The sequence below is a fragment of the Pecten maximus genome, chromosome 2 (genome assembly GCF_902652985.1).
Source record: "Pecten maximus chromosome 2, xPecMax1.1, whole genome shotgun sequence".
Lineage (NCBI taxonomy): Eukaryota > Metazoa > Mollusca > Bivalvia > Pectinida > Pectinidae > Pecten > Pecten maximus.
Window position 1 is genome coordinate 48,552,599 of NC_047016.1, and position 27,916 is coordinate 48,580,514.

Here is a 27,916-nt window from a genome sequence, read left to right on the forward strand (position 1 = left end):
AGAGATATCAAACGAGTTAGGAATTCTTGGTGCTTCATTTCGGTCCAAGTTTTAGAAGCAATTAATTTCTGAATGGATTGCACTGTCTTCGCAGCATTCGGAATGATTGTGCCAAGGTGTGGTGACACTGCAAAAAGAAATACACACGCACCTCGTCGAGTAATAATAAAATTGTCTCTAAGCCATGACGATTCGATTCCGAGCCTTGATGATCCGATTAAGAATTTGTACGATTTGATTCTGAAACTTTCGAAGATTCTTTCCCATTCGGCAAGGACTTTCTGCAATGTGTGAGTTTCCCAAGGTAGTAACAAACATTCCCAGGGATTTCTCACATATACGTCACAGGATGATACCGTGGATGCTAGGGATCAACATTCCTTTACTTAAGGGAAATTCTTAACTTAAAATTGTCCATAGGAAAACACTAAAGAATTGAGGAACTTTTCCCTTAAATTTTGTAATGCTTTCCTATGGACAATTTTAAGCTAAGAAATTTTCTTAAGTTGAGGAACGCTGATAAAACCGGGGCGTGGTTTGATAAGTGTTATGGTTAAGATCCGTACCATATACGAATGTTCAGAAAACGAGCTTTCTGGAGTTCAGTAACCAGTTCATTATCAGTAATCAAGGGAGATCAAAGTTAAGTTCGATATCCTCATAATGAATTTTTTGTTTGGCTGCCACTCCCGTCTTAAGTTCATCGTAACTATCACTACCCACTCGGTCATACAAACATTCACTTCGAGACCCACGCAGCTCACACGATTTCGTGTTAAATTCATCGTAAGTGTCCGTATCCGACTCTCGTTTACATCGCCTGAAACATTCACTTCGAGACCCACGCAGCTCACACGATTTCGTGTTAAATTCATCGTAAGTGTCCGTATCCGACTCTCGTTTACATCGCCTGACGTACGAATCTGTGTGATCATATTCGTCATCGATATCGTGTTCTTTATCATCACTTTTGTCGTTTTCGTGACGTATCTCCGATACTTTCACCAAAGAGTCTTTCCTCTGTTCATTGTTTTTGAAACTACTTTCCATATTTTCAACGTCTTTTGGGATTTCACTCTCGCCATTCGTTACGACAATAGGAGTTCCACTTTCTTCACATATGTCAACTTCCATATATTCACCTTCTTCCGGTTCCGGTGTTTCCCCTCGTGCATTCAAAACCGTTCCGTTTTGCTGTTTTCCTGGAAGTTCAATGTTTACGTTGTCTGAAACGTCATAGAGGTGTTCAGATTTCTCATCCGGAGACATTTCATCTTTACGGACAAATAACGCGTCCAATCGCTCCGTGACATTATCCAAATTTCCGAGGTCGCCTCCTGGATCCTCATTTTCTTGCGCCTCGTTGTAGCTGACCACAATGCTATGCTCCAGATTCGAGTAGCTTATCGTGGGACCTTTCAGCATGTTTAGTTGCCTTTTCTGTTCCCTGAACCTTAAAACAAATTTGATAACACATGGAGTTAACTGGTATGTCTTACGTTAAGGTTGTCATTCATTATATAAACATAAACCCAATTAAGTAAAAAGCTCCATGAAAGAAAAAAAAACTTGTATCTGTAGTGGTGCTTTTGTAAACCTTGTTTTTTTTTCTTTGTTTGCTGGGGTTATCGCCCTGTGAATACCCAGTGTAATTTTGAGGCGGAGTTTCCTGGTAGTAGTTGGTGACTACCTCACTAAACAACATACGGGAGGCCCATCGCATGCCATCAAAAGCAATAAGGGTTAAGTGTCTTGTCAAGGACATAACCACGACTGCACAGACCGGTCTGTTTCTCAGATTCCCGAGAAACACAAACCGACACGGGTAGGGAGCGTCGAACCGCACAACTCGGATCTTCATCCGAGGTTACGTGGTCGGCGCACTAATCTAGAAACAATGGAAAACAAAGATTGATATCTTGCATTCTCACATAATTCACAGGGTGACCCTGTGGTTGCTAGGGATCTGTAATAAGTTGATCTAACACAGGGTATGGGAAAGACAGATGACACGCGCTCATCAATTGCTGTAGCGTAACCATCTCGCAAATTGATACTGTCATCAACTTCGACGCACATCTCATAGGACACTGATGATGGCGCGATGAATAGATTTCATAACACCTTACAATATTTTACTGTTATTTAAGAATATGAGGAAAATAATCAAACACGGGTCTGTTCTGTGTATAGGGATGAACTGATCGTGACACCAATCGTCACAAGTGCTTGGGAAAGTGAACGTCATCCCTGTCGTGTGGAGAGACTTTATATTCATTGAAATAGGAATAGATGTAGTATAGTAGAGAGTGTGATTGGCAGAGTGAATGAGTTGGTAATTTTTTGTGATTCGATGTAAATAAACTTGTATATATGATCATGGTGTAAGCTTCCTTGTGTTGATTTCTGGAATAACCAAGCTGAGGCTCGTCCCGCGTTACACTGTGTATAGGGATATCGCAACCCTCTTGAATGTGTTCGGCTGACAAGCACTCGGGAAGCTTTGTGCTGGCCAGCCAAATTTGTACATGAGGGTTATGACTTTCCTGCCAACGGAACAGACCAAAGTAAGATTATCTTACTGTCTAACAAAGATATAAATTATAAGATATACAAAATGGCGCATAGATTATTAGGAGAAAATAAACCAAAACAATTATCGACAATCATTAAGTAATTGACAGTGAGTTTTGCAAATAGTTAATATCTGAATACCTGTAGAGGAGAACCGCTAGTACGCCCAGGATAATTGTCAGGACGACAGCCACAAATACCACGGTACAGATCAGACCTTAGCAAACAAAAACAAAACATCAAGGTAATCCAGCATTGTATCAAGGCTTATACTGGGAGGCATCATATTGAAGATAAACATATACTTTATTGAATAAACAAACGCCCTTAAAGGAACCACTGAACGTTTGAGAATTGTAACTGAGATCAAACTGTAGTATCAGTAAGGATGGTAAAAAGACACGAGAGTGATGAGGCCATCAAAAAAAAAAAAAAAAAAATAGCTTGCTATTCCAGTTTATGATCATATAAAGCTGCAAAACACCCAACTGATTTTTTTAAACTCAACACAAACGTTTGATTGGACTTTAGATGATAAAAAAGGACGGATTAAGACGATAAATTCCTGTCCAAAAATAAATCATAACATTGCCGGTCTCGTCAATGATTTATTTGTAAGTTGAAAAGGTTAATGAATCATCATAACCAACCTATTATCATGGGTGACAATCCGGTGTATGGCAGCTCTGTCGTTACTGTAATGGTGGAGGAAGGGGTCGTGCGTACACTAGTGACATCCGGGCTATTCTTGTGTGACGTCATGTGTTCACTACCTTCATACGGTAATGTAGTGATGTCAATAAGTGTCCCATTATCTGCAATATAAAAAACTAGATTGGATTGCCTGCCATAGTTTTGCTATTATCGCTAGACTATACTTCTGAAATAAAATAGTATTATGAGGGCAGCCTAGCGGAGGGAAATTATACTAAGGCAGGTAACCCACACTATGTATTAAACCATGAAACACTACACTATCTTTATCCCTTCTTCAGCTATGAAGGATTAAGTTCACACCAACTGACGCCAGAGAGAGCCCAATCTTAAACGAAAGAAATAGTCCACTGAGAGCCACTTCAGGTCACCTCTCACTTTCACATTCTTTGATTAAATCAGGTTTCAGTTGAGATAAAGTAATTTATATTCTTTAGATTGTTCATTAATCAGAACTGATCGAGGTATGTATATATGTTTGGTCGTTTGCATTAGTAAGGGTAGATTGCTTAATGATAATATGTGATATCAGTATGTGACGAATGCGTTCATTCATATAAATATGATTTACATACGAAAATATCAGTTGAAATAGATGAAAATATAAAATAATGGAAGACATATATAAGTCGGGGTTGATTTTGAACCCCATCTAACAGTCTGTATCAGTAAGTATACATGCTTACTGTGATGGGAATTGTGTACTGACCATTGTGACCCTATTAAACAGTCTGTATCAGTAAGTATACATGCTTACTGTGATGGGAATTGTGTACTGACCGTTGAGACAAATCACTCCATGATTCTGGTTACAATCTAACACAGCCACGTTGTATTCATCTTTGGTGAAGTTCGTAACAGCAAGGCATTTATCATCACTGTGGACTTCAGCCTCTGTAACAAAATAATTAAATGTTTTTTATAGACCAGAAATATCAAGTATTGGGGAATCGTTCATTTCTCTCTATCAGATCTATCAGATCAGTTACGGGAACCACTTACGAGGGTTGATTACTTAGTTTTGAGATCGATGGTCGACGTCCTGCTCTTTTTTAAATCATTGTATTGTCTTGATTAATTTTAAGTCATACGTGTTTGATGCCAGTTGATATGACTATTGGTCCCTTTGTCACCACGATTGTATGGCGGGTGTCGTCGAAGACGCCTACCCCTTTTGAGCATCTGGTCTTATTCTGCATTTTGTCAATTAAAAATAATTTCAAAGTTTAACTACACTTTTACACCATTTTTATTGTGTGAAGCATAATTGAGATAAAAAAAAACTTCTGTATTATCCAAACCATTCACATTCACTTTAGAAATTTAAATTCCAAATTCATGTAGATAAAGGATCTTTAAATGCCACATATGTGGAGAATTTTAAACTGGCCTCCTGTGTCTAGAATATCAAAATTGTAAATAAAATTGAGCTTTATGGTTTTCGTCGCTAGGAAATGTCTGATTCTGATCCTACTATGTAAGTTTCAAACAAGGATGAGATAAGCTAGTATTTAGCTGAGCAATTCTTACTAAAACACTAAGGGTCTGGTAGCCAGTTTAGGTAAATTCAAGTTCAGCGAGGTAGAAGTGAGCGTTAACCTCTAATTCCACACAGAGGTGGTGGTATCATAGTTTATATTTTATAAACAATTTTGTTTTTGTGTTTGGTACATTCTTAATACAAATTTTCACGGCTAATGAATTCTAATTTCATATTTGTAGCTGTGATATTTTACAAATTTTATGTATGTTGCGGAATGATCATGAACCTTCTTATTGAGGCTATTTTTCTTGAAACTGGATGAAGAGCTTACCTGTTAAAAGTCACCCTTTTATTGGCTCAATTGGAAGGTGACATATGCGAGGTTTGACTGTATTTGTAGAGTTATTCACTTAAACTATAAGTTAATGCTACTTACCTGAACTGAATTCTAACATAGTCGGACTGTATGTGCCTGTCCAAAAATTGGCACCTTCCTGAATTTCACTCCATTCTGATATGAATCTCCTCTTGAAGACCGCCAAAATCATATCATCTGATTCGCATTCTTCCTGGGCCTCTTCCCATGTGAGGTTGATTGTTTTGATTACGAAATTGATATCAACAGTCCCTGTTATGTGATACAAATATGGAATATTTTAAAGAAAGAAGAGTGACATCGAACACGATGAAGTTTGTATAGAATACACATTCTCATCAGAATAAATTTAAATCGATCATATTTCGTTCTATTTTCCACATAATATATGAATCAGATTTGTTACTACATGTATTTCAGTATGTGAAGGTTTAGAGTCTAAATATTTGATTAAGTTTACTCCAATTATATTTCAAGCAGATTTCATTTTACTTTCTTATGTGAAACTTTAGACATAATTTTAATTCAACATATACACATCATATATAGCCGGTTTTTATTTCACTTACTTTTATTATCTTACGGCACATTTAAGCATTGAACGGCTTTCAGTTGGCATTCATAGTCAATATGAATGTCAACTGAAAGCCGTTCAATGCTTATATTTACCATATATATAGTGGCAGTGCCATACAATGGTAAATATAATAAAATGATATGAAAATAAATTATCTTAAAGATTTAGAGCTTGAAACATTTGGACTACTTAGAGAGTAATTGAAGCTATGGTTTTTCGGTCAATAACACGACTAACATTTATATAATATAAATATTCTTTTCTACTTCCATATTTTGCATGGGTATGAATTAAAGTTTCATTTCAAATATGCGTTTTTCAATCACACAAAAATAAATATTAAATTATTTCAACATACCGTTTCTGCATATACAGCCGTCTAGACGATCCCCGCAGCGCTGCCAGTTAGTGGTGATATTGTTATCGCTATTCTTTGTAACCGCTAGACAGAAGTCCGAAGCTTTTTCCCGAACCCCTGAAACTTTTAAATATCAGTTTAATGGAAATGGGTAGTAACCTTATATATTAATAGGCTGTATTTAAATTAATGAACTAAATTGTCTGAAATCCTAATATTTGTTAAGGAGATTGGGTTTGCTTAACGTCCTATTAACAGCTATTGTTCTTTAAGGACGGATTTATTAAGGAGAAGGATTTTGGATAATAAATGTTTGAAGGATGACGACAAAGGGGAACCACTATAGGTCTGTACGATTTTGATGGTGCTATTTTGTATTCGTGGTGGTTATGACAATAACTACGTTTTCATCTTACATTTTTGTAGTTTTTAAAACACAATTGTATCATTTCAATTTACTCTACTGTATTCATCATTGCTGAGGCTAATAAGAATAGTAACAGTAACAAGTATCATTATTTTATACTGTTACAGTAGGTAATTTGATTTTTAGGTATTAATTTGTATGTAATACACTAATCATACATGGTCTCCAACGTCTGAATGAATGTTATCGGTCGCCTGGCACAGTGTTTATACACTTGCCTTTCACATAGACGACTGGGGCTTGATTCCCTGATTGAACGGGAAAGGTATGGCCTCACCTGCCCGAACATGTAGGGTTTAACCGGGTATTCTCCCCCTTGCGCGCTTCTATCAGCGCCAACACGAGAGATTAATAAGTCGTTAAGCTTGTTTCGCAATTGATGTAAATTAAAGGTAACATTTTACATCAGTGAAGCAGAATGGATTTATGCGTGAATAACTATACAAATTATAGGTTACTTTGATTGATACACCTTAAATACTTCATATTTTATGGTAATAAGATGCTGGTATATAACATACTCCTGTTGCATTTCAGTTAGTAGATTCACAAAAAGATTAAAAGCCTTACTTTCGATTCGGCGGTAAACTGAGAAGCGATCATTCCCTCCACAGCGGTCACGTGTGTTACCTAAACAAGGAGTCGTACATCCAGATGTTCTCCAACTTGTTAATTCATCACTTTCCATCAGACAGCCACATTGATCATCCTTTCAGAAAAAAACCCCACATTGCATTATGTTCATCCTTCGAAGCTTATGACACGAGGATACATTTTTCCTATTGTTATGCATTGTTATATTGATATACATTGTTCGCCTTATCTTCCCTTTTATTGATACCATATGGAAAAATTATACAAATTTATGTTGAAGATTAACATTAATTATCATTTTTTGTGTATACTTCTTCAGGACTTCGTGTTTTATAAACTATATCTAAATGCTTTTCTGAAGTCTGTTTCATTAATAGATATATTCACTATGAATTGATTCCTGTCAAAAAATGTGAATGTCCTATCAGATTTGAAGATTTCATATTGACGATTATTATCTTGGACTTTGGAATAAAATGATGATGCAGAACAACAAAAAGATTTCTCTAACGAAACACAGTGCTAGTATGGTTCCTACCATTAGGGCTATTTTCTCACTTTTGCACCTCTGCTGACAAGAGTAGACAGAATTCCACTCCTGTTGGCGATGTATCCTGACATTATCTAATATTCCCGAAGCCTGCACACAATCTGATAATAAATAATCAATTTCTGCTGAAGTTTCCAAAACTAGGTATACATACTAGAAATGATGATGTTTTCAGTATTGAATGAAAAACGCCGTTATGAAATTTGTTACGTTAAATGAAGATGGTATATTAAATGTTAGCCGATTTTAACATTAATGATTTAATATCAAGATGAACGTGTGGTCAGGATTTGGTGCCACAGTTTAGGTTAGGTGTTTTTAGAATACAAAGGATAACTTTATCTTTGATAGATTATAAATGGCATGTTTCATAAACATCGAAAACAAAATAATAATAGAACTATTTCCGACCTGTGATCTGAAAAACTCCGGCCTTGTTGTGCTTGATCACTCCATTCGTCCAGTAATATCGGCTTTTCACCAGTTTAATACTCCTAGTTCTTTCTAAATCGCTTACTAAACTGAGATCGACGAGATTGCTGCTTGCATTTTGACAGAGCGACCGTGCCTCGTACCAAGTGAACTTAGTCCCATACATTGCCTTGATAATATCTGAAAAAAAATCAGTGTCGAGTATTATCTTTTTATACAGATTATGTTGTTAATTGACGTATTTGATGTTTTGTTGGCCTAACATTTCACTCTTTAACATGAAAAATAGCATATGAGTGTCTATGGAGGCGCGATGGTCTAGTGGTAGGACGCAGGGCTACGTGGCGGAAGGGTCGCTAGTTCGAGTCCCGGCGTGGACACTATGTTGTACCCTTGAACAAGATACTTTACTCCGTTGTGTTCCAGTCGACTCGGCTGTAAATGAGTACGTGGTAGGACAGTACAAGAAATGTCGTGTGTAAGCTGTCAGCGCCGAAACAGCAGCTCCTGCTGTATACTACCCAGCACGTTGAGAAAGACTTTGGCTGGTTGCTAAATGCTCAATAAAGCACGGATAATACATTGTTGGCCAGTTTGAGACCGCTACGTGATATAGCTGTATATAACACTATTAATCATTATTAAAAGCATAGCATAGCAAAGCATAGCGTAGCAACACAAATGACGAAGGAATAAATCGTGTCCTGACCGGGCCTCAAACTCACGATCTACGGCACCCAATCGCCCAGCCAGAAATAACCCCAGCTTATATCATTGCGTCACATCGACGTTCTTAAAAGATTAATTTTCAATAGCACAGTGATGGTCGGCCCGCGATACCCTGGCATGAGCATAGTGACAATAGATGATATATTTTTCAGTAATATACATACCTGTTCTGCACATGCTTCCTGCCTTCATCTCACAGCTGACAAACTTCGCTCTAAAGTCAAATCGTGTTGAATTCCCAAACATCAGCAGACATGTTTCTTCGGACCCAAGGAAAAGTGATTATAACAATATTACGCGATGTGATAATTTAGAGTGTAAAACAGGAAAACCATAGCATCAAAGTATACAAGTTATTTTCTCTAGATATATATGATATATGCATTTTTTTGTTTTCGAACGAAATATAATTGCGAAAAACTATCATTGCATAGAAACAATATTTTGCTCGAACGCAGTATTTTTATGATATGATATCCCAATCCACAGTAGAGCAAATTTAAGTTAAGATAATAGCACCAATGCAATATTTAGCATATTCAGGATGAATATTTATAGTACTAAATAATCGTGCGTCTTCTGTTCTCTATCACTGGACGCTTCCAAGTCCTACCTTCACGCTGATATATCTGGTAGTTATCGGAATCCAAACAGGTCGACTGGTTGTGGTGACAAGTAATGCTCACCTCGCATGAACAATTGGAACCCTGTAAGATAACTTAATCTGTTAAACATTCACCTGCTACTTATTTTCAAGGAAGGTTTCATCATTATCAAAACAGAGAGTGTTTATTGTATTTATTTTATTTTCAAAGTTTAGCATGATTGACATAAATGACAAGTGTTATGTCAATGATTTGTATCGTAAATTAATCTAAAATTTCAACACAAAATGAATTACTTTTACGAAGAATTTTGAAAGAATAAGTGTTCCATATTGTGATGATCTAAAATTGGGATTTTGTGTTTACAATATAACCTTGATATTTCGTTATACTGTCATAATGTATTAGGTGACATTTGTTTTCGTTATGGTGAATACTTCATTATATTAGCATTTACATGACAATCCAGCATATGAGCCGTTTAGAACAAACTATGGTTTAAAGGATTATAAACGACATCCGCCACGTGCCCGTTATGATATTAAAACTACAGCTTTGTTAATTCAATATTAAAGTGACTGTTCCTTCTAATAATCAAATTGTCGATACTGTAAATCACTTATATTTCGCGTGGAATTTATTTTCGAAATATATGGAGGAGAGTCAATCACGAATTCAAATCCTTCGCGATTTTTTTTTTACGAAAGTAGCACCTTTTGGATGGCGGCCAAGATATCGGTTACCGATTGACGAGCATTGCAGCGTCCATGAATGTATAGCTCATCATTCGCGAATTTAAAGTTATTTCTTGGTCAGCGTTCGCAAAGTCATGCATTCGTGAGTATATCTGAAAAAGTGAGCTCGCGAAATAATATATGCGCGAAATCTACATTGTACGTGATTTACAGTGACGAATAAATTACGTCATGACAGCATTAGGAAATGTAAATATAATAGCATTTATAGTAGTTATATCACAAATTGCAATAACTGTCCAAGGATAAATTAACGACGCGGAGCTTTTGTCCAAGGTGACACTTGCATAATTGTCTTCCAATCGTTTACACAGAAAGAATCTCGTAAACGAAAAAAAAAATATAATGAAAAAAATAAAAATTAAATAAAATGAATAGATAAATAAATACTAAACAAACGTGTTGAGAGTGACGGCTCGTGGAATAGAGTTTCATGCAACAAACCGTGGAGCTCCACTCTTTATTTGCATCATGGTCAAGTATAAATCCAGCTTTAAATACCTTTTTTTCTTTCGTTCGTTACACATAAAGTTTATATAAGGCACTCAACATATCATACCTTTACAGCAAACTGAGGGAAGTCTCTGCAGTGAATGGCGCATTCATCAACCGAACCTACATGTTTTACCGAGCCATTATTTTCTACTGCATCTGCCTCCACACAACCTAAGGATAACACCAATGATATGTAAATATTATCACCACGAGTTATCTGTATATGACATTGTATTGCCATTACCATTGAGAAATATAAGTTTCCATAGTAACGATATTATTACCGATATCTGACAATAGTTTATAGCATTACATGCAATTGTTATTTTACAAATCAAATTTATAAGCAATAAAATGGGGTTTTTTTGTGCACTGATACATAATACATATTTTACTTTATTTTTGACAGTGTAGCTATCCAAAGTGAACAATTTCAGAGCAATCATACTGTATAGATAGTAATATTTGCGGGGTATTTATTTCCCCTATATTTGCGGTCATTAAATACAACGCGAAAATTAATATTAAGCGAAAATTTATTTATACAAGTAAATGCAAAGGAGTGTTTACTGCGGGATGTTAACAAGGCGTAGTTGCACGAAATTTGATGCCCGTGAACTAGGTCCAACTCGGACAACCGTGAAATATCAGCCCCGTAATTAAATAAGTAAATTCATAAAAAGTAGCAATCATAATTGATTGACTTATTATTAAATGCACACTCACCACATGGATTAACTATATCTGTTTTGTTATTAATCCAAAGTATCACGTCATTCTCCATGATATCGGCATCAGATATTTTGATTGGAGCGTTTATCTCGTCCATGTAAGCCAGTCTTGAATTATTTTCTCGACACTTGACATGACTTTCATTCCACGTCCAGCTTCCGGGCGTCGGTATAAGTATTGTTGCATAAATGCCTACAGAGTGATATATAAACTAATTGTTATGATATTTTTTTTATAAAGAGCCTGTAAAGTAATTGTTATGGTATTGTATATAAAGACCCTGTAAATTAATTGTTATGGTATTTTATATAAAGAGAATGTAAACTAAATGTTATGGTATTTTATATAAAGACCCTGTAAACTAATTGTTATGGTATTTTATATAAAGACCCTGTAAACTAATTGTTATGGTATTTTATATAAAGACCCTGTAAACTAATTGTTATTGTATTTTATATAAAGAGCCGGTAAACTAATTGTTATGGTATTTTATATAAAGACATTGTAAACTAATTGTTATGGTATTTTATATAAAGAGCCCGTAAACTAATTGTTATGGTATCTTATATAAAGACCCTGTAAACTAATTGTTATGGTATTTTATATAAAGAGAATATAAACTAATTGTTATTGTATTTTATATAAAGAGCCGGTAAACTTATTGTTATGGTATTTTATATAAAGAGCCGGTAAACTAATTGTTATGGTATTTTATATAAAGACATTGTAAACTAATTGTTATGGTATTTTATATAAAGACCCTGTAAACTAATTGTTATGGTATTTTATATAAAGAGCCGGTAAACTAAGTGTCTAATTGTTATTGTATTTTATATAAAGAGAATATAAACTAATTGTTATGGTATTTTATATAAAGAGCCTGTAAACTAATTGTTATGGTATTTTATATAAAGACCCTGTAAACTAATTGTTATGGTATTTTATATAAAGAGCCTGTAAACTAATTGTTATGGTATTTTATATAAAGAGCCGGTAAACTAATTGTTATGGTATTTTATATAAAGACCATGTAAACTAATTGTTATGGTATTTTATATAAAGATTCTTAAAACTAATTGTTATGGTATTTTATATAAAGAGCCGGTAAACTAATTGTTATGGTATTTTATATCAAGACCCTGTAAACTAATTGTTATTGTATTTTATATAAAGAGAATGTAAACTAATTGTTATGGTATTTTATATAAAGACCCTGTAAACTAATTGTTATGGTATTTTATATAAAGAGCCGGTAAACTAATTGTTATGGTATTTTATATAAAGAGCCGGTAAACTAATTGTTATGGTATTTTATATAAAGACCATGTAAACTAATTGTTATGGTATTTTATATAAAGAGCCGGTAAACTAATTGTTATGGTATTTTATATCAAGACCCTGTAAACTAATTGTTATTGTATTTTATATAAAGAGAATGTAAACTAATTGTTATGGTATTTTATATAAAGACCCTGTAAACTAATTGTTATGGTATTTTATATAAAGAGCCGGTAAACTAATTGTTATGGTATTTTATATAAAGAGAATGTAAACTAATTGTTATGGTATTTTATATAAAGAGCCGGTAAACTAATTGTTATGGTATTTTATATAAAGAGCCGGTAAACTAATTGTTATGGTATTTTATATAAAGACCCTGTAAACTAATTGTTATTGTATTTTATATAAAGAGAATGTAAACTAATTGTTATGGTATTTTATATAAAGACCCTGTAAACTAATTGTTATGGTATTTTATATAAAGAGAATATAAACTAATTGTTATTGTATTTTATATAAAGAGCCGGTAAACTTATTGTTATGGTATTTTATATAAAGAGCCGGTAAACTAATTGTTATGGTATTTTATATAAAGATTCTGTAAATTAATTGTTATGGTATTTTATATAAAGAGAATATCAACTAATTGTTATTGTATTTTATATAAAGAGCCGGTTAACTAATTGTTATGGTATTTTATATAAAGAGCCGGTAAACTAATTGTTATGGTATTTTATATAAAGACATTGTAAACTAATTGTTATTGTATTTTATATAAAGACCCTGTAAACTAATTGTTATGGTATTTTATATAAAGATTCTGTAAACTAATTGTTATGGTATTTTATATAAAGAGAATGTAAACTAATTGTTATGGTATTTTATATAAAGACCCTGTAAACTAATTGTTATGGTATTTTATATAAAGATTCTGTAAATTAATTGTTATGGTATTTTATATAAAGAGAATATAAACTAATTGTTATTGTATTTTATATAAAGAGCCGGTAAACTTATTGTTATGGTATTTTATATAAAGAGCCGGTAAACTAATTGTTATGGTATTTTATATAAAGACATTGTAAACTAATTGTTATGGTATTTTATATAAAGACCCTGTAAACTAATTGTTATGGTATTTTATATAAAGAGAATATAAACTAATTGTTATTGTATTTTATATAAAGAGCCGGTAAACTTATTGTTATGGTATTTTATATAAAGAGCCGGTAAACTAATTGTTATGGTATTTTATATAAAGACATTGTAAACTAATTGTTATGGTATTTTATATAAAGACCCTGTAAACTAATTGTTATGGTATTTTATATAAAGAGCCTGTAAACTAATTGTTATGGTATTTTATATAAAGAGCCGGTAAACTAATTGTTATGGTATTTTATATAAAGACCCTGTAAACTAATTGTTATGGTATTTTCTGTAAAGACCCTGTAAACTAATTGTTATGGTATTTTATATAAAGAGCCTGTAAACTAATTGTTATGGTATTTTATATAAAGACATTGTAAACTAATTGTTATGGTATTTTATACAAAGACCCTGTAAACTAATTGTTATTGTATTTCATATAAAGAGAATGTAAACTAATTGTTATGGTATTTTATATAGAGAGCCTGTAAACTTATTGTTATGGTATTTTATATAAAGAGCCGGTAAACTAATTGTTATGGTATTTTATATAAAGACATTGTAAACTAATTGTTATGGTATTTTATATAAAGACCCTGTAAACTAATTGTTATGGTATTTAATATAAAGAGCCGGTAAACTAATTGTTATGGTATTTTATATAAAGAGACGGTAAACTAACTGTTATGGTATTTTATATAAAGACCCTGTAAACTAATTGTTATGGTATTTTCGGTAAAGAGCATGTAAAATAATTGTTATGGTATTTTATATAAAGACATTGTAAACTAATTGTTATGGTATTTTATACAAAGACCCTGTAAACTAATTGTTATTGTATTTTATATAAAGAGAATGTAAACTAATTGTTATGGTATTTTATATAAAGAGCCTGTAAGCTAATTGTTATGGTATTTTATATAAAGACCCTGTAAACTAATTGTTATTGTATTTTATATAAAGACCCTGTAAACTAATTGTTATGGTATTTGATATAAAGACCCTGTAAACTAATTGTTATGGTATTTTATATAAAGACCCTGTAAACTAATTATTATGGTATTTTATATAAAGAGCCGGTAAACTAATTGTTATGGTATTTTATATAAAGATTCTGTAAACTAATTGTTATGGTATTTTATATAAAGAGAATATCAACTAATTGTTATTGTATTTTATATAAAGAGCCGGTAAACTTATTGTTATGGTATTTTATATAAAGAGCCGGTAAACTAATTGTTATGGTATTTTATATAAAGACCCTGTAAACCAATTGTTATGGTATTTTATATAAAGAGCCTGTAAACTAATTGTTATGGTATTTTATATAAAGACCCTGTAAACTAATTGTTATGGTATTTTATATAAAGACCCTGTAAACTAATTGTTATGGTATTTTATATAAAGAGCCGGTAAACTAATTGTTATTGTATTTTATATAAAGAGAATGTAAACTAATTGCTATGGTATTTTATATAAAGACCCTGTAAACTAATTGTTATGGTATTTTATATAAAGAGCCGGTAAACTAATTGTTATGGTATTTTATATAAAGAGCCGGTAAACTAGTTGTTATGGTATTTTATATAAAGACCCTGTAAACTAATTGTTATTGTATTTTATATAAAGAGCCTGTAAACTAATTGTTATGGTATTTTATATAAAGAGCCGGTAAACTAATTGTTATGGTATTTTATATAAAGACCCTGTAAACTAATTGTTATGGTATTTTATATAAAGACCCTGTAAACTAATTGTTATGGTATTTTATATAAAGACCCTGTAAACTAATTGTTATGGTATTTTATATAAAGACCCTGTAAACTAATTGTTATGGTATTTTACATAAAGAGTCTGGACCTACATAAGAACACATTGACGGTATAACCGTGTCATCATGTGTGCATTATTGCAATCATTTAGTTGAACATATAATTCATTATATATCGATTATTCAAAATTACACCACTAAAATAATTCTGTCTTCATTAACGATTCTGTATTTTTTTTTTATATAAATCTTACTTCAGACTTCAAATTTTTGTAATTTTGTTTTTCAAATTTGATTGTATATTTCATGAAATAACAAATTTACTTACATGGAATTTTTTCAGATAATTAGATTTCACATCGTGAAATATGATATTGTAATATTACAAAAAATAAAAAATAAAAAAGAATAGAATGAACTCAACTATACAATGTATTGCATTCACAGTAAAACAAAGCTGTGTTATCCGTTATTGCTAACGTACTTTATCATGCAGAATACAAAGGTATCGCCCGTAAGCGTGCAACAAGTCACATATAGCTATTCAATGAGTATACAAACGAATGAACTTATTGGACAGCTACAGATAACTTATTGAACAGTTATAGGTAACTTATTGGACGGTTAAAGGTAACTTATTGGACAGTTATAGGTAACTTATTGGACGGTTATAGGTAACTTATTGGACAGTTATAGGTAACTTATTGGACGGTTATAGGTAACTTATTGGACGGTTAAAGGTAACTTATTGGACAGTTATAGGTAACTTATTGGACGGTTATAGGTAACTTATTGGACAGTTATAGGTAACTTATTGGAAAGTTATAGGTAACTTATTGGACGGTTATATGTAACTTATTGGACGGTTAAAGGTAACTTATTGGACAGTTATATGTAACTTATTGGACATCTAAAGGTAGCTTATTGGACAGATACAGATAACTTATTGGACGGTTATAGGTAACTTATTGGACGGTTATAGGTAACTTATTGGACGGTTATAGGTAACTTATTGGACAGTTATAGGAAACTTATTGGACGGATAGAGGTCACTTATTGGACAGTTATAGGTAACTTATTGGACGGTTATAGGTAACTTATTGGACGGTTAAAGGTAACTTATTGGACAGCTACAGATAACTTATTGGACGGATAGAGGTCACTTATTGGACAGTTATATGTAACTTATTGGACAGTTATAGGTAACTTATTGGACGGTTAGAGGTAACTTATTGGACAGTTATAGGAATCTTATTGGACGGTTAGAGGTAACTTATTGGACGGTTAGAGGTAACTTATTGGACGGTTAGAGGTAACTTATTGGACGGTTAGAGGTAACTTATTGGACAGGTTAGAGGTAACTTATTGGACAGTCATAGGTATCTTATTGGATGGTTAGAGGTAACTTATTGGACAGTTATAGGTAACTTATTATATGATTAGAGGTAATTAATTCAACAGTTATAGGTAATTTATCGGACGGTTAGAGTTAACTAATAAAACAATTATAGGTAACCTATTAGACTGGAAACGGTAACTTATTAGACAGCTAAAGATAAAATTTGAAATGAGAACATTATTATGCTAGTAAATGGAAAACAGCTATATAAACGATGGGATGACATTTAAACAAATGAATAAATATGAAAATATATAGTTATTTTATGTAACTCTAAATATAAATATCTACATTCTTAAAAGTAAACGAAACTTTTTTTTCACAAAACACATACAGATGTTTACATATCTAAACACCGAGAAACATATTTCCAGCATTAATCTATTTCGTTTGAATTCGTAATTTTGCGAACAACATTTTGTAGTTGCAGTTGAAATCCACAATTATGTGCACATAGTTTCCTTCGTATCATATTCCCTGAGAGATTCGTGTATACTCCCAGACACAAAGCTGTGATATATCGTTGTTTAAAAAACGTTTTAGATGTGGTGTTGAAATCTTGATTTTTCAAACTTTAATTGTGTGATTTGGTTCTGTAAATTCTCTCAAAGATACATGTATACTCCCCGAAGTACACTATGATTATTTTCTTTTCTTCAACAAATCAATCACACGATTAGATTTAATCTATTTCAACGCTGGTTGCTGGTGCTCCAATTGTGCTGTGCATGGGCTGTGTGAGGAACACAGCTTCACTGTCGGAAAACATCATTCAAATGAGACTAAATTCTACTCGGGAATATTCCAACACATGTAATACATGCACCTGGGTAAAACATGATCAATATGCTACAGGGCAACTGTCCTGTATTGTATCGTTAGCCTTTAGGGTTGATTGCACATACTCAATATATATTGAAACTGTTCAAAATAAGCACAAAGAGGGGTGTGTTTTAAGTAAGATATAGACAACAAACTGCTAGATATGTAAATATGGAACAGTCTCAGGCGCGTTCAGTTTTCGGCTTATATCCTTTACTTATTTGTAGAGAGTGTATTATAAGTATCATTAATTTATTCGATATGAAGAGCTTTGATTTTGTAATATTGTCTTTTTTGCGTGTGTGAAATAGACAGTTTGGTTAGATAATTCATATCTTATTACTGTAGTCCGGTGATATAAATATACCAATCTTGTTTAAAGTCAGACAATACTTATTGGAAGACACTAAATGTTCTATGGCTAGAAATTTTGCAAAATTAATCAAATTCTACTTCCAAAATATGGTTGGTGTATTGTGTTTAACGTCCTTTTAACAGCCAGGTTCATTTAAGGACGTGCCAGGTTTTAAAGGTGGAGGAAAGCCGGATTACCCGGAGAAAAACCACCGGCCTACGGTCAGTACCAGGCAACTGCCACACGTAGGATTCGAACTCGTAACCCAGAGGTGGAGGGCTAGTGATAAAGTGTCTGGACACCTTAAACACCCGGCCATCATGGCCCCTTAAACTTCCGAAGGTATATAAACCTACACTGTTTGGATGGCGTGTACCAACCTAGTCTTGAGAGATTATACTGCTCTTGAGATTCTACAATAATAGCATCGATGATAAAAAAATGCTGTTTAATTCATTTCAAATATGACTAAATTCTGTGGATATCAAATATTAAATTTAGTCGAGGATATTTCGTTATTAGACCAAAAAAGACACTTAAGAGAAGTAACACAACACATTTTAATGTAAACTGTTAACCTATATATTTGTTATTATCACGCAACACCACATTCATTTTCTCAATTTTGCCGTATCATAACATATTATAAGGTATACGAGAGCTGATTGATAAGTTGTGAGCCTCATATTGAAGGATTTGAATTTTGCCGGACACATTGCATTATTTTTCAACATAATCCCCTTCAGTATCTATACAGTTTTGCCAGCGGTGTTTAAGGGCCTCAATGCCACTTTTATAGAACTCCTTTTCCTGGCTGTTCAGAAAGTCATCCACGGCATGTTAGGGCTAGGGTTAGGGTTAGGGTGTATGAAATAGATGTTTTCAGTTTTGGAAAAAAATGAAATTATGATGGAGCGAGATCAGTTGAATAAGGTGGATGCTTCAATTTAAAGCCACAATCGTGAATGGCAGCCATGGTAATGACAGACTCTTTCACCCTAACCCTAAAACCCTAACCGATTTTGTCCATTTTACGAAAGCCTCTTGTCTTGTTTACTTTAGAGTCCTACCTCGTCGATATTAACTAACCAAACGAGACCAGTCCTTGGGTGCACGGCCCTTTATAGTCAGAGAATAGTAGGACTTAAAAAGAACGTTCTTGAGTACCTCCTTAAATACGAGGCTCACAACTTATCAATCAGCCCTCGTAACTGATTAAATTGATAATTATATGCTTGGAATGTATTCTATCTAACTCTAGATTTTCGCTGATCTCAAAATAATTCCATGAATAATTATATGAAACATCTATAAAAGCTATGGTTAAGTTGTATGTTTATATTTGTACGTAGAAAGATGAAGTGGCATTACAGTATCCTTGTTGATGTTTCCTGTTAAACAGTAGATACACGCCGGAATATCAAGCTGTATCATGGGCTTGCTAGATTTCTCATTGTGAATGGTATTTCTAAGTACACTAGGTTGAAGTGGCTGTGTATGACACAATACGTCTTCCTTGTAACAATACCAGCGTATAGGTAATCATTTATTATGTAGCAAAGGGAGGATAGTATAAGGGACCAACCAACCTATTGTTTTCCCATAGACTTAAGTGTTAACGTTTTGGAGTATATCATTAAAAAATTTTGATTTCGATTTGGCAATTATGGTTTATAACAAAAGTTTAGGGTCATATATATATAACTCCTAACGAGAAAAAAGTCAGGTCCATCAGCTCAAACTTTTTCCAGGGTTGACCTTTTTAAATGGGGTGAAATCCGCAGTAAAATTTCTAAGAAATCAGTAATCAGTGGCTGCCAGACTTTTTTTCTGGCTGAACTTTCTATACACAGAGAAACGTTTCAAAAAGTCTATTTTCCAATTGGGTGGTTGTTCCCTATAAAAGGCATTTAAATAACCCCTTTAAATAGGTAAAATAATAAATGTAAACTTGCATTATTATGCTTCTTCGTGTGGCTGAATGTGTGGAAATCCAAACGTTTAGAAATTTAAAATGAACATCTTTAGATATATACCAAAAATGAATGCAAAACTGCACTATAATGCGCCTTTGTGTGGCTCAAAGTGTGGGAAACAAAAAGGAAATAAAAAGCTTCATTTTACATACTGTAGATAGATTTGTTAGTAGATCTTTGTACTGCTATTGTAGATTTATCATGTAAAACAATAACCGGTGTAGGTTACATCGCGTCAATCATATCTTATGAACAAACTCATGAATATGGACAATACATTCTAAATATAATAAATAAATACGAACTCTGACGACACCTTACTATTCTATTATGATATTTAAACAACCCATTAACAATATAGGAAATGAGATTCGTCGGTTAATTTAAAGTCCAATAACAGGAATCCGTAATGGATAAAAAAAAAACGTCCCTCGGATTGCCCGCAGTGTTATTTGTATCAGAACAAAAATGTTTTCGAAAGCGCGCAAACACCATAACTGTTTATGTTAAAGATGAATTCAAATAACAGAAACACAATTACTTGATACTTGTTCACGATTTAAGCTGTTGATTAACCGTGGAAATTAACGAAGACTTAGAATATTTGCGATATTGTCAAACATTGAAATATATCACTAAATGTCAGGAAATATGTATGTAGTTATACAGTTGTTCAATTAAACTCGCTTTACCGCATTAGACGTCTTGTCCAAATAACAGTATGTGAAACTCGCATAAGGATATAAAACGTTCATATAGCAATATTAATACACATATACGCAGAACAGGAAGAAAACAACCAACCAACTTTTATCAGAAAAATCTTCGTATACACGAGCTTAGGTGAAACAAAAGTGTTTTTAAAGCATTCTTGAAGTATCTTCAAATTTCAACCAATAATTTTGTTAATAAGAACTAAGTTATCTTGTTTTGTTATTAGATACTCTTATTACGTACGGTTACCTACTGATAGCAATCAAAACCATGATAACGAACTACTTTTTGTATAACATTTAAATTTCATTTACAATCTTAATCTAGCATTTTATTCAAGCAGGCATGTGTATTATAATGAATGTTTAAAAAAGCGAAATTGCCGACTTTTCTTCAGGATTTCAACAATCTCGACCCATATCATCAATAACTGTATACACTCCGGCTTTCCTCCACCTCCAAAACCTTGCACGTCCTTAAATGACCCTGGCTGTTTATAGGACGTTAAACAAAAACAAACCAAACCAAACCAAACTGTCCCTAACATCACTGATGAGTCTTACAGGAAATAAATATCTGTATGATGTCTCTAATATCACTAATGTGTATTGCAGGAAAGACATAACTGCATGATGTCAGTCTCTACTATCAGCGATGAGGCTTACAGGAAAGAAATATCTGTATGATGTCTCTAGCATCACTGATGAGGTTTTGCAGGAAAGAAATATATGTATGGTGTCTCTAGCATCACTGATGAGTTTTTGCAGGAAAGAAATATCTGTATGATGTCTCTAGCATCACTGATGTGTCTTACAGGGAAGAAACATATATATGATGTCTCTAGCATCACTGATGTGTCTTACAGGGAAGAAACAGATATATGATGTCTCTAGCATCACTGATGTGTCTTACAGGGAAGAAACAGATATATGATGTATCTAGCATCACTGATGTGTCTTACAGGGAAGGAACAGATATATGGTGTCTCTAGCAACACTGATGTGTCTTACAGGGAAGAAACAGATATATGATGTCTCTAGCATCACTGATGTGTCTTACAGGGAGGAAACAGATATATGTGCAGTTTTATATTAATTATTCGACAAATAATATACAGTATACAGTATAAAAACTGAATTGTGTCGACTATGTTTGCATCGAATACATCGGATGAGTCGAATATTTTGTTCAGTCCTGATTTCTCCACTAATTTGTCTTTGTGAATTAAACACAGATGATTCGAATCCTATTCTGGTTATTTTAAATGGTCGATTTCCTGTCCAAGATGACGCAATACAAATTTTTACATTTAAATCTGTTTTATTGACAATATTGAATCCTAACTGCAGATATATTCATATTTATAGAATGTTGAAATGTTTTAGTCATATAAAATGTCATTGCCATTTTCGTTTTCAGGAATCTTTATATCATTTGTTTCCCATCAAATTAACCAAGCTTGGATGTAATTACACCGCGTATCAGCAATGCTTGCACTTTTTCTGAGAGGTTTTTATTTCTACAATTATATTTTGATTTCGTTTTAGAAAATAATAAATTACAGTTTCTGTTTTCATTTTAATTTATTAATTTATTGTTTGTGTGTTGTTTGGATCGTTATTTATCAGTAACGTTAGTAAAATCCTCCTCGACACAATCAATGATGCTCAAAGTTATAAATACTTATGACCTCATACATATGATAATGCCAGTACGTAGTTAATGGCAGTCATGCGGCATGAATGCCTCCTTACTTTAATAATGTGAAAACTCTATACAACTAAATATCAGTATCCAGTATTCTCTTACCTGTTTTTTTCATTTGATATTTAGTCAGAAAATATTTAGTGTGATATTTAGTTGGAAAACATCCTTAACGAAATGTGGTTTTATCAAAGTATATACATGTTGTATACATTAGGTTTATGCTAAAAATAGTTGGAATGTAGCTATATAATACACGGGCATACAAGCAAAGTAGCTACTGGTTCAAAGACTAAATTTAATGTATGATGGCAAGGCTTCAATAGCCTGCTCATCTCTTGTAAAAAACACTTCCAATAAGTAATTTGTCACTCATTTTCACCAGTATGAGTTTTGAATGATATATGCTTGACTTATGATAGAATACCATAGAAACAATTGATTAAAATGTTGTGTAAAATATCATTTCATTAAGATATACGTACCGTAACAGCTATAGGTTAAAATCAACATACAAACAGCGCTTGGTTCAATCTTCGCCATGTTGCCAAATATAGTCCAACGGTGCACAACCTACCACACGTCATTCAGATTGATGTATATTGTTTTTATTCTGCGAACAGCCTTATGTACATACAAACATTTTTCCATTGAAATATGTGCACAGATACCGGAGAGGCAAGGCCAGGCGGAGACGTCCACTTATATGGAACGGAAGGAAATATGACTAGCCGCCTAACAGTTATAAATCCGACGATTAAGCCCTGTGTAGTTATGTGCTCATATCACACTATTGAGTAAGGATAATATGTGACCAATCATTATCACATACTGTAAAACCGTATTTTCAGGTTCGTGGTAGGATTAGATAACAGTTCATACTTTCTTGATAGATTTAGGGTCTTCTGAGTTCCTGTTTTCTTTAAGCAAGTTTTCATTTCTGAGCTTGGAATATATATTACAGCTCATGTTTTCTGGTTTGTTTCCGGGTCTTTTAAATTGCTGTTGCTATCACGCGAGTTTCATTTTCGAGGTTGAATAAAATAACAGTGCATATTTCCTGTTTTCGCGTCGTCTCGGTTCCTATTCCCTGTGTGTATCAGTTTTGTGTCAAGAATTCCACTTTTGTATCAACATCAAATGTACACGTATATACATATGTATATAGCCCAATTCCTAGTGTACATCACTTACGCTTGTCTTAAATATAACAGAGGTTATGATAAAAAAAATATATCTTGCAAAATATTTATCTTGCAGTAATGATGCTTTTGAATTTTGATACATGATCCTGTACCGTAAATGTTCTATAGTGTACCTCATTGATGTTTGCGGCAAATCAATACACGAAGAAAGTCGAATGGAGTCAAGTGGAGTCGCGTGGGTGGGAGTAACGAGTCCGTGCAACGGTCTCTTGTTTTGAACTTATTTTGGTATTTACAAAAAACGGACACTTTTAATTTTCGATATCAATGGGAAGACTTAGTTTCATGATATATATATATATATACATATACATATATATATATATATCAAAAACATACTCCACCTGATAGAATTTTCCAACAACATTTTATTCAGTCATTTTAATCTCTTTACAGTATGAAATGCGATATAGTCTCTGCTCATGATGGTGTGTAACGCAATATGGCTCGAATCGTCAGTCTCTATTGCCACGATATTATACTACTCTTACGCAGGCGAATAAGTGAAATCTGTACACGATCTATATACGGCATTAGATAAGCTGTTATCTTGTAGTGTAGCATTGATTTCGTTTTTTTCCTCATGTGATGATTGCTTTTTCTATCAATCTGTTTACTGGGTTCTCATTGAATTCTAATACGCAACATTCTTCGTCCTATGACATAACAAAATTCAACGTAAATTTCTAACTGTTAGTTATATATGCTTATTTGAAACATTTTTGTCTAGGTAGGTAGATATAATGATACATAGGTTTAAACAAAGCAGCCAGTAAATTGTTCATGTGACTATTACATACCGTCTAAGCGAATATTTTAATGTAAAAATATGACATGTACGAGGTGGCTATGCAATCAAAGTTGCCTCTGGTATTCTTAAAGGTCCTTAAACATTTCGATGTTGATAATGCACAAAATACGCCACGATTTGTTAAGTACTTGGTTATAGATGAAGGTATATCATCTCGACTGGACTGAATCTTTATGGATGAGTATACCTAAATGAATTGATCTATTTTTCAGGGTTTCATGATATATGCATATGATGCAGATTTTATTTCACCAAAATATTGCAGAAATCTTGTGAAGCTTCCACGGAGATTGACATATGTCTGGATGAACACACAAATAAAATCAATATTTTTGTCATTGATGTGGCGTTCCACCAGTATTAACATGGATAACTCAATCAAATTCCAGATTCCAAATATTTTATTTATTTATTAATGCACTAACCCTCCTCCATATCATATTTTGTATAGTTGTATCATCACTCACACATCTCATATAAATCACGTATTTGTAGCCTCCAATGCATTCACTTTCTCTGTACACTGGTTTCAATGTCAACAAAAATAATAACATTTTATCAATACTTATTGACGACAGAAAAAAACTTACGGTGTAGTTGCCTTCACCAAATTGCAAGTATTGTCATACCTGCTTACGTTCTCCTCACCAAAAGAAAATAGTTTTAAAGAAGTACTTTATGGAGTCAGAACGTGGCATATCAAAACTAAAACAGCAAGTTTGACAGCTTCCAAATCAATATCTCCATCATATCCAACAATAAATTAAATTGTATAATGAAACGTTAATTGAAAATTAGAGATTCTTTGAAATGTTCATTTCGGCATCTCTTCTATCACTAGGAGCTTCTCTTGAGTATAAATCTAGATGTCTTGGATTAAAAGCAGCAACATTTTTCAATGAGAGGGTCACCTTATGACCGGGCAGTAAAACTTTCGGATTATTTCCCAATTTTGAAAAAATAGGTTTCAGGCCGAAAGTTGAAATAAGCACCCCTCCCTGCTTAAAATCGACCTTGCACATACCTGATACTATTTGAATCAATATAGGCTAAAAGTAAATCTGAACACAGGTAAACGTTGTATATTTCACACCTGATTACATTTCACACCTCAGCGGGATATGCAGCCCCCCCCCCCCCCCCCCTCGATAACAGCAACGTGAATTGAACATGTTTGCATTTTATTTTTTCCTAGCATCACAGTATGATTTTAGTACCTTTCAAAGAAATAGGGACATAAGCTGAAAAAGGAGATTGTCCTGAAGATAACTATTTCGGTTATTTAAGAAACATCAATGAAGTATAAATTATTTGGTCGTCTAACTTTCAATCGTTTTCATGCATACATATTTGCAGTAACTATCGTGGATTATTTTATTTTTTCCCTTTGGTTTCGTTTAATGATACATGATATAAATCATTGTAATTATGGATGTTATAAAATATGCATAATTAATGAGCAAACAATGCTTATTTGGCTTTATAAACAATTCTGTGGTGTAAAACATTCGTAGGAGTTTGTAAATTTTTAACTCACTAAAAAACAATCTAATCAAACATTTACCAGTAAAAATGTTCTCAATAATTTTTACATTGAATCATTCAGCAACTGTAATGAAAACAACAGGTAACATACTAATCTCTATTCAAATGCATTTATTGATTAATTGTTTTACACATGCATTTTAATATTAAAACCACAACTTATCTGCTTTGTATATATTCATATTGCAAATAATTCACATAGAAAACATATCATTTGGGCAATAACGGTTATCATTATTGAGGATGAATGTTTAACCAAATTGTTAAAGAAATTATATATTTTTAAAAATTAATCTGTAAATGCGTCTAGAAAAGCTACATAATTTTATTTAACACTGAAACGACTACAAATTTTAAAACAAAACAGTATGTATTAAGATATTAACAATGTCTACGAGTAAAACCTGCGACTCAAAAACTTTAAGATTGAAATGATAAATGTAGTTATTCTATGCATGTGAAATTTTTCGTAAAATTGATTATTGTATGATCATTATAAGACAAGACAGTAATGAATGCCTCGAGTAGCTGAATGCCTTGTATGAGCTTCAAACTTGTGCATTTCCATCAAAACACATATGACTCTCCAGAACAAATGGTTTGATAACATTAATTGTCCTGCGCAACTTTGGAGACAGAATACCCTGATGTTGTAGGTTATGAACAACACACACCTACCTCTAGGTAGAAATTTAAATTTAATGACAATTTAAGTTGTTCGCTGCTAACTGACTCCAACAATTTAAGTATACCCTTTGAAAACTTCCTCGTTTAATGTTTTATGATATGTCCTTGGGTAAGTAAATGTATCTTCTTTTCGATATCAAAATTTACTAAAACAACCAAAAAACCCAAGTAGTTTGCAATAATATGGTTTTTATATGTCTGAGTTGATTCCATATTTTAGGGCTTGAGCCACTTACCACAATTTCCGTGTCAGATGTCGACTGCTGTGAGGGTTTCGAGATATTAAACTTGATAGAAATTATGGGACAGTTTTATGGCCAACATTATAATCTCATTTGGAGTTATTCAATTTCCTAATGCGATATAAAGTCAGACGCATTCGATGCCAAGTAGTTTGTTTGTCATCACCCTAGTTCTCTTTTTGAGATGTGACTTAACCTGGAGTGGACCTAGGTTTCAATGTATCGTCGATGACACAAAAGACGCTTGTTATTTTGGAACACGTGTAAATATATACTTTTTGTTTATATTTTGTCCTTGTTATATCGATTTTGAGCTAGAATTATGGTAACCATTTTTCTGAGGAATTTCAACTGAAGTGCGATGATGCTGAATCATATTTCCTACTGAAATTGCTCCTTGAAATGCAAAGAAGTATTTGCAAATTGTGGTATTATATACATTTTCAATGCAAAAAAGAAAAGTTGTAACCATGCAAATGTTATAATGTCCTCAAATTAAGAGTCTGATGAACGTATGCCGTCAACAAACACGGAAGTAACTGCGTCAGTATGCCTCATATTGTGTCCTGGTTTTTACATGCTATCTGTAGTCTATAACTTTAAATCTTCGAAACAACAAATCTCTCTGATATTATACCAATATTTTTTAAGATTATCAAATGGACTTTTCTCGAAAACATGTTTTTAAAAAAATCACACGCATCTTTCTTGTGTCACATTTTCTCTTAAACTCCAGTTTCGCGAACGATATCTTTGGCAAGCTTGTCCGCGTCCATCTTTTCCCAGTAGCCCCTATTGGCTAAAACTCCCTCTTTCAAAGGCGTGAAGTATATATCCATTTTCGACAATGCCTG

The 27,916-nt window shown here is 33.1% G+C and overlaps 2 protein-coding genes across 5 annotated transcripts in view; both read right to left on the reverse strand.

The window, feature by feature from the left end:
* Positions 1-376: 376 nt before the first annotated feature.
* LOC117322340 lies at positions 377-23,231 on the reverse strand. Of its 4 annotated transcripts, none has more exons than XM_033877201.1 (15): positions 23,058-23,231; positions 11,396-11,593; positions 10,734-10,840; positions 9,428-9,521; positions 8,979-9,074; positions 8,065-8,265; positions 7,642-7,754; positions 7,080-7,218; positions 6,083-6,199; positions 5,208-5,399; positions 4,069-4,182; positions 3,225-3,389; positions 2,716-2,791; positions 911-1,453; positions 377-820 (listed from the first exon to the last, which is right to left on the reverse strand). In XM_033877201.1, exons 1-15 carry the CDS (start codon positions 23,113-23,115, stop codon positions 628-630), a joined length of 2,406 nt encoding a protein of 801 aa, XP_033733092.1. In that variant the 5' UTR covers positions 23,116-23,231; the 3' UTR covers positions 377-627. The 4 variants fall into 4 exon arrangements, with proteins under 4 accessions (XP_033733092.1, XP_033733090.1, XP_033733091.1 ...); XM_033877199.1 differs by having other exon boundaries at positions 6,083-6,205; XM_033877200.1 differs by having other exon boundaries at positions 377-751; positions 842-1,453; positions 6,083-6,205.
* A 2,996-nt stretch (positions 23,232-26,227) lies between these two features.
* The window catches only part of LOC117322341 (dual 3',5'-cyclic-AMP and -GMP phosphodiesterase 11A-like), a 109,463-nt gene continuing 107,774 nt past the window's right edge, over positions 26,228-27,916 (reverse strand). Inside the window, exon 20 of the mRNA XM_033877203.1 lies at positions 26,228-27,913. Within this exon, the coding sequence (XP_033733094.1) occupies positions 27,788-27,913 (126 nt within the window). The 3' untranslated portion in view covers positions 26,228-27,787. The remainder of the gene's footprint in view (positions 27,914-27,916) is intronic.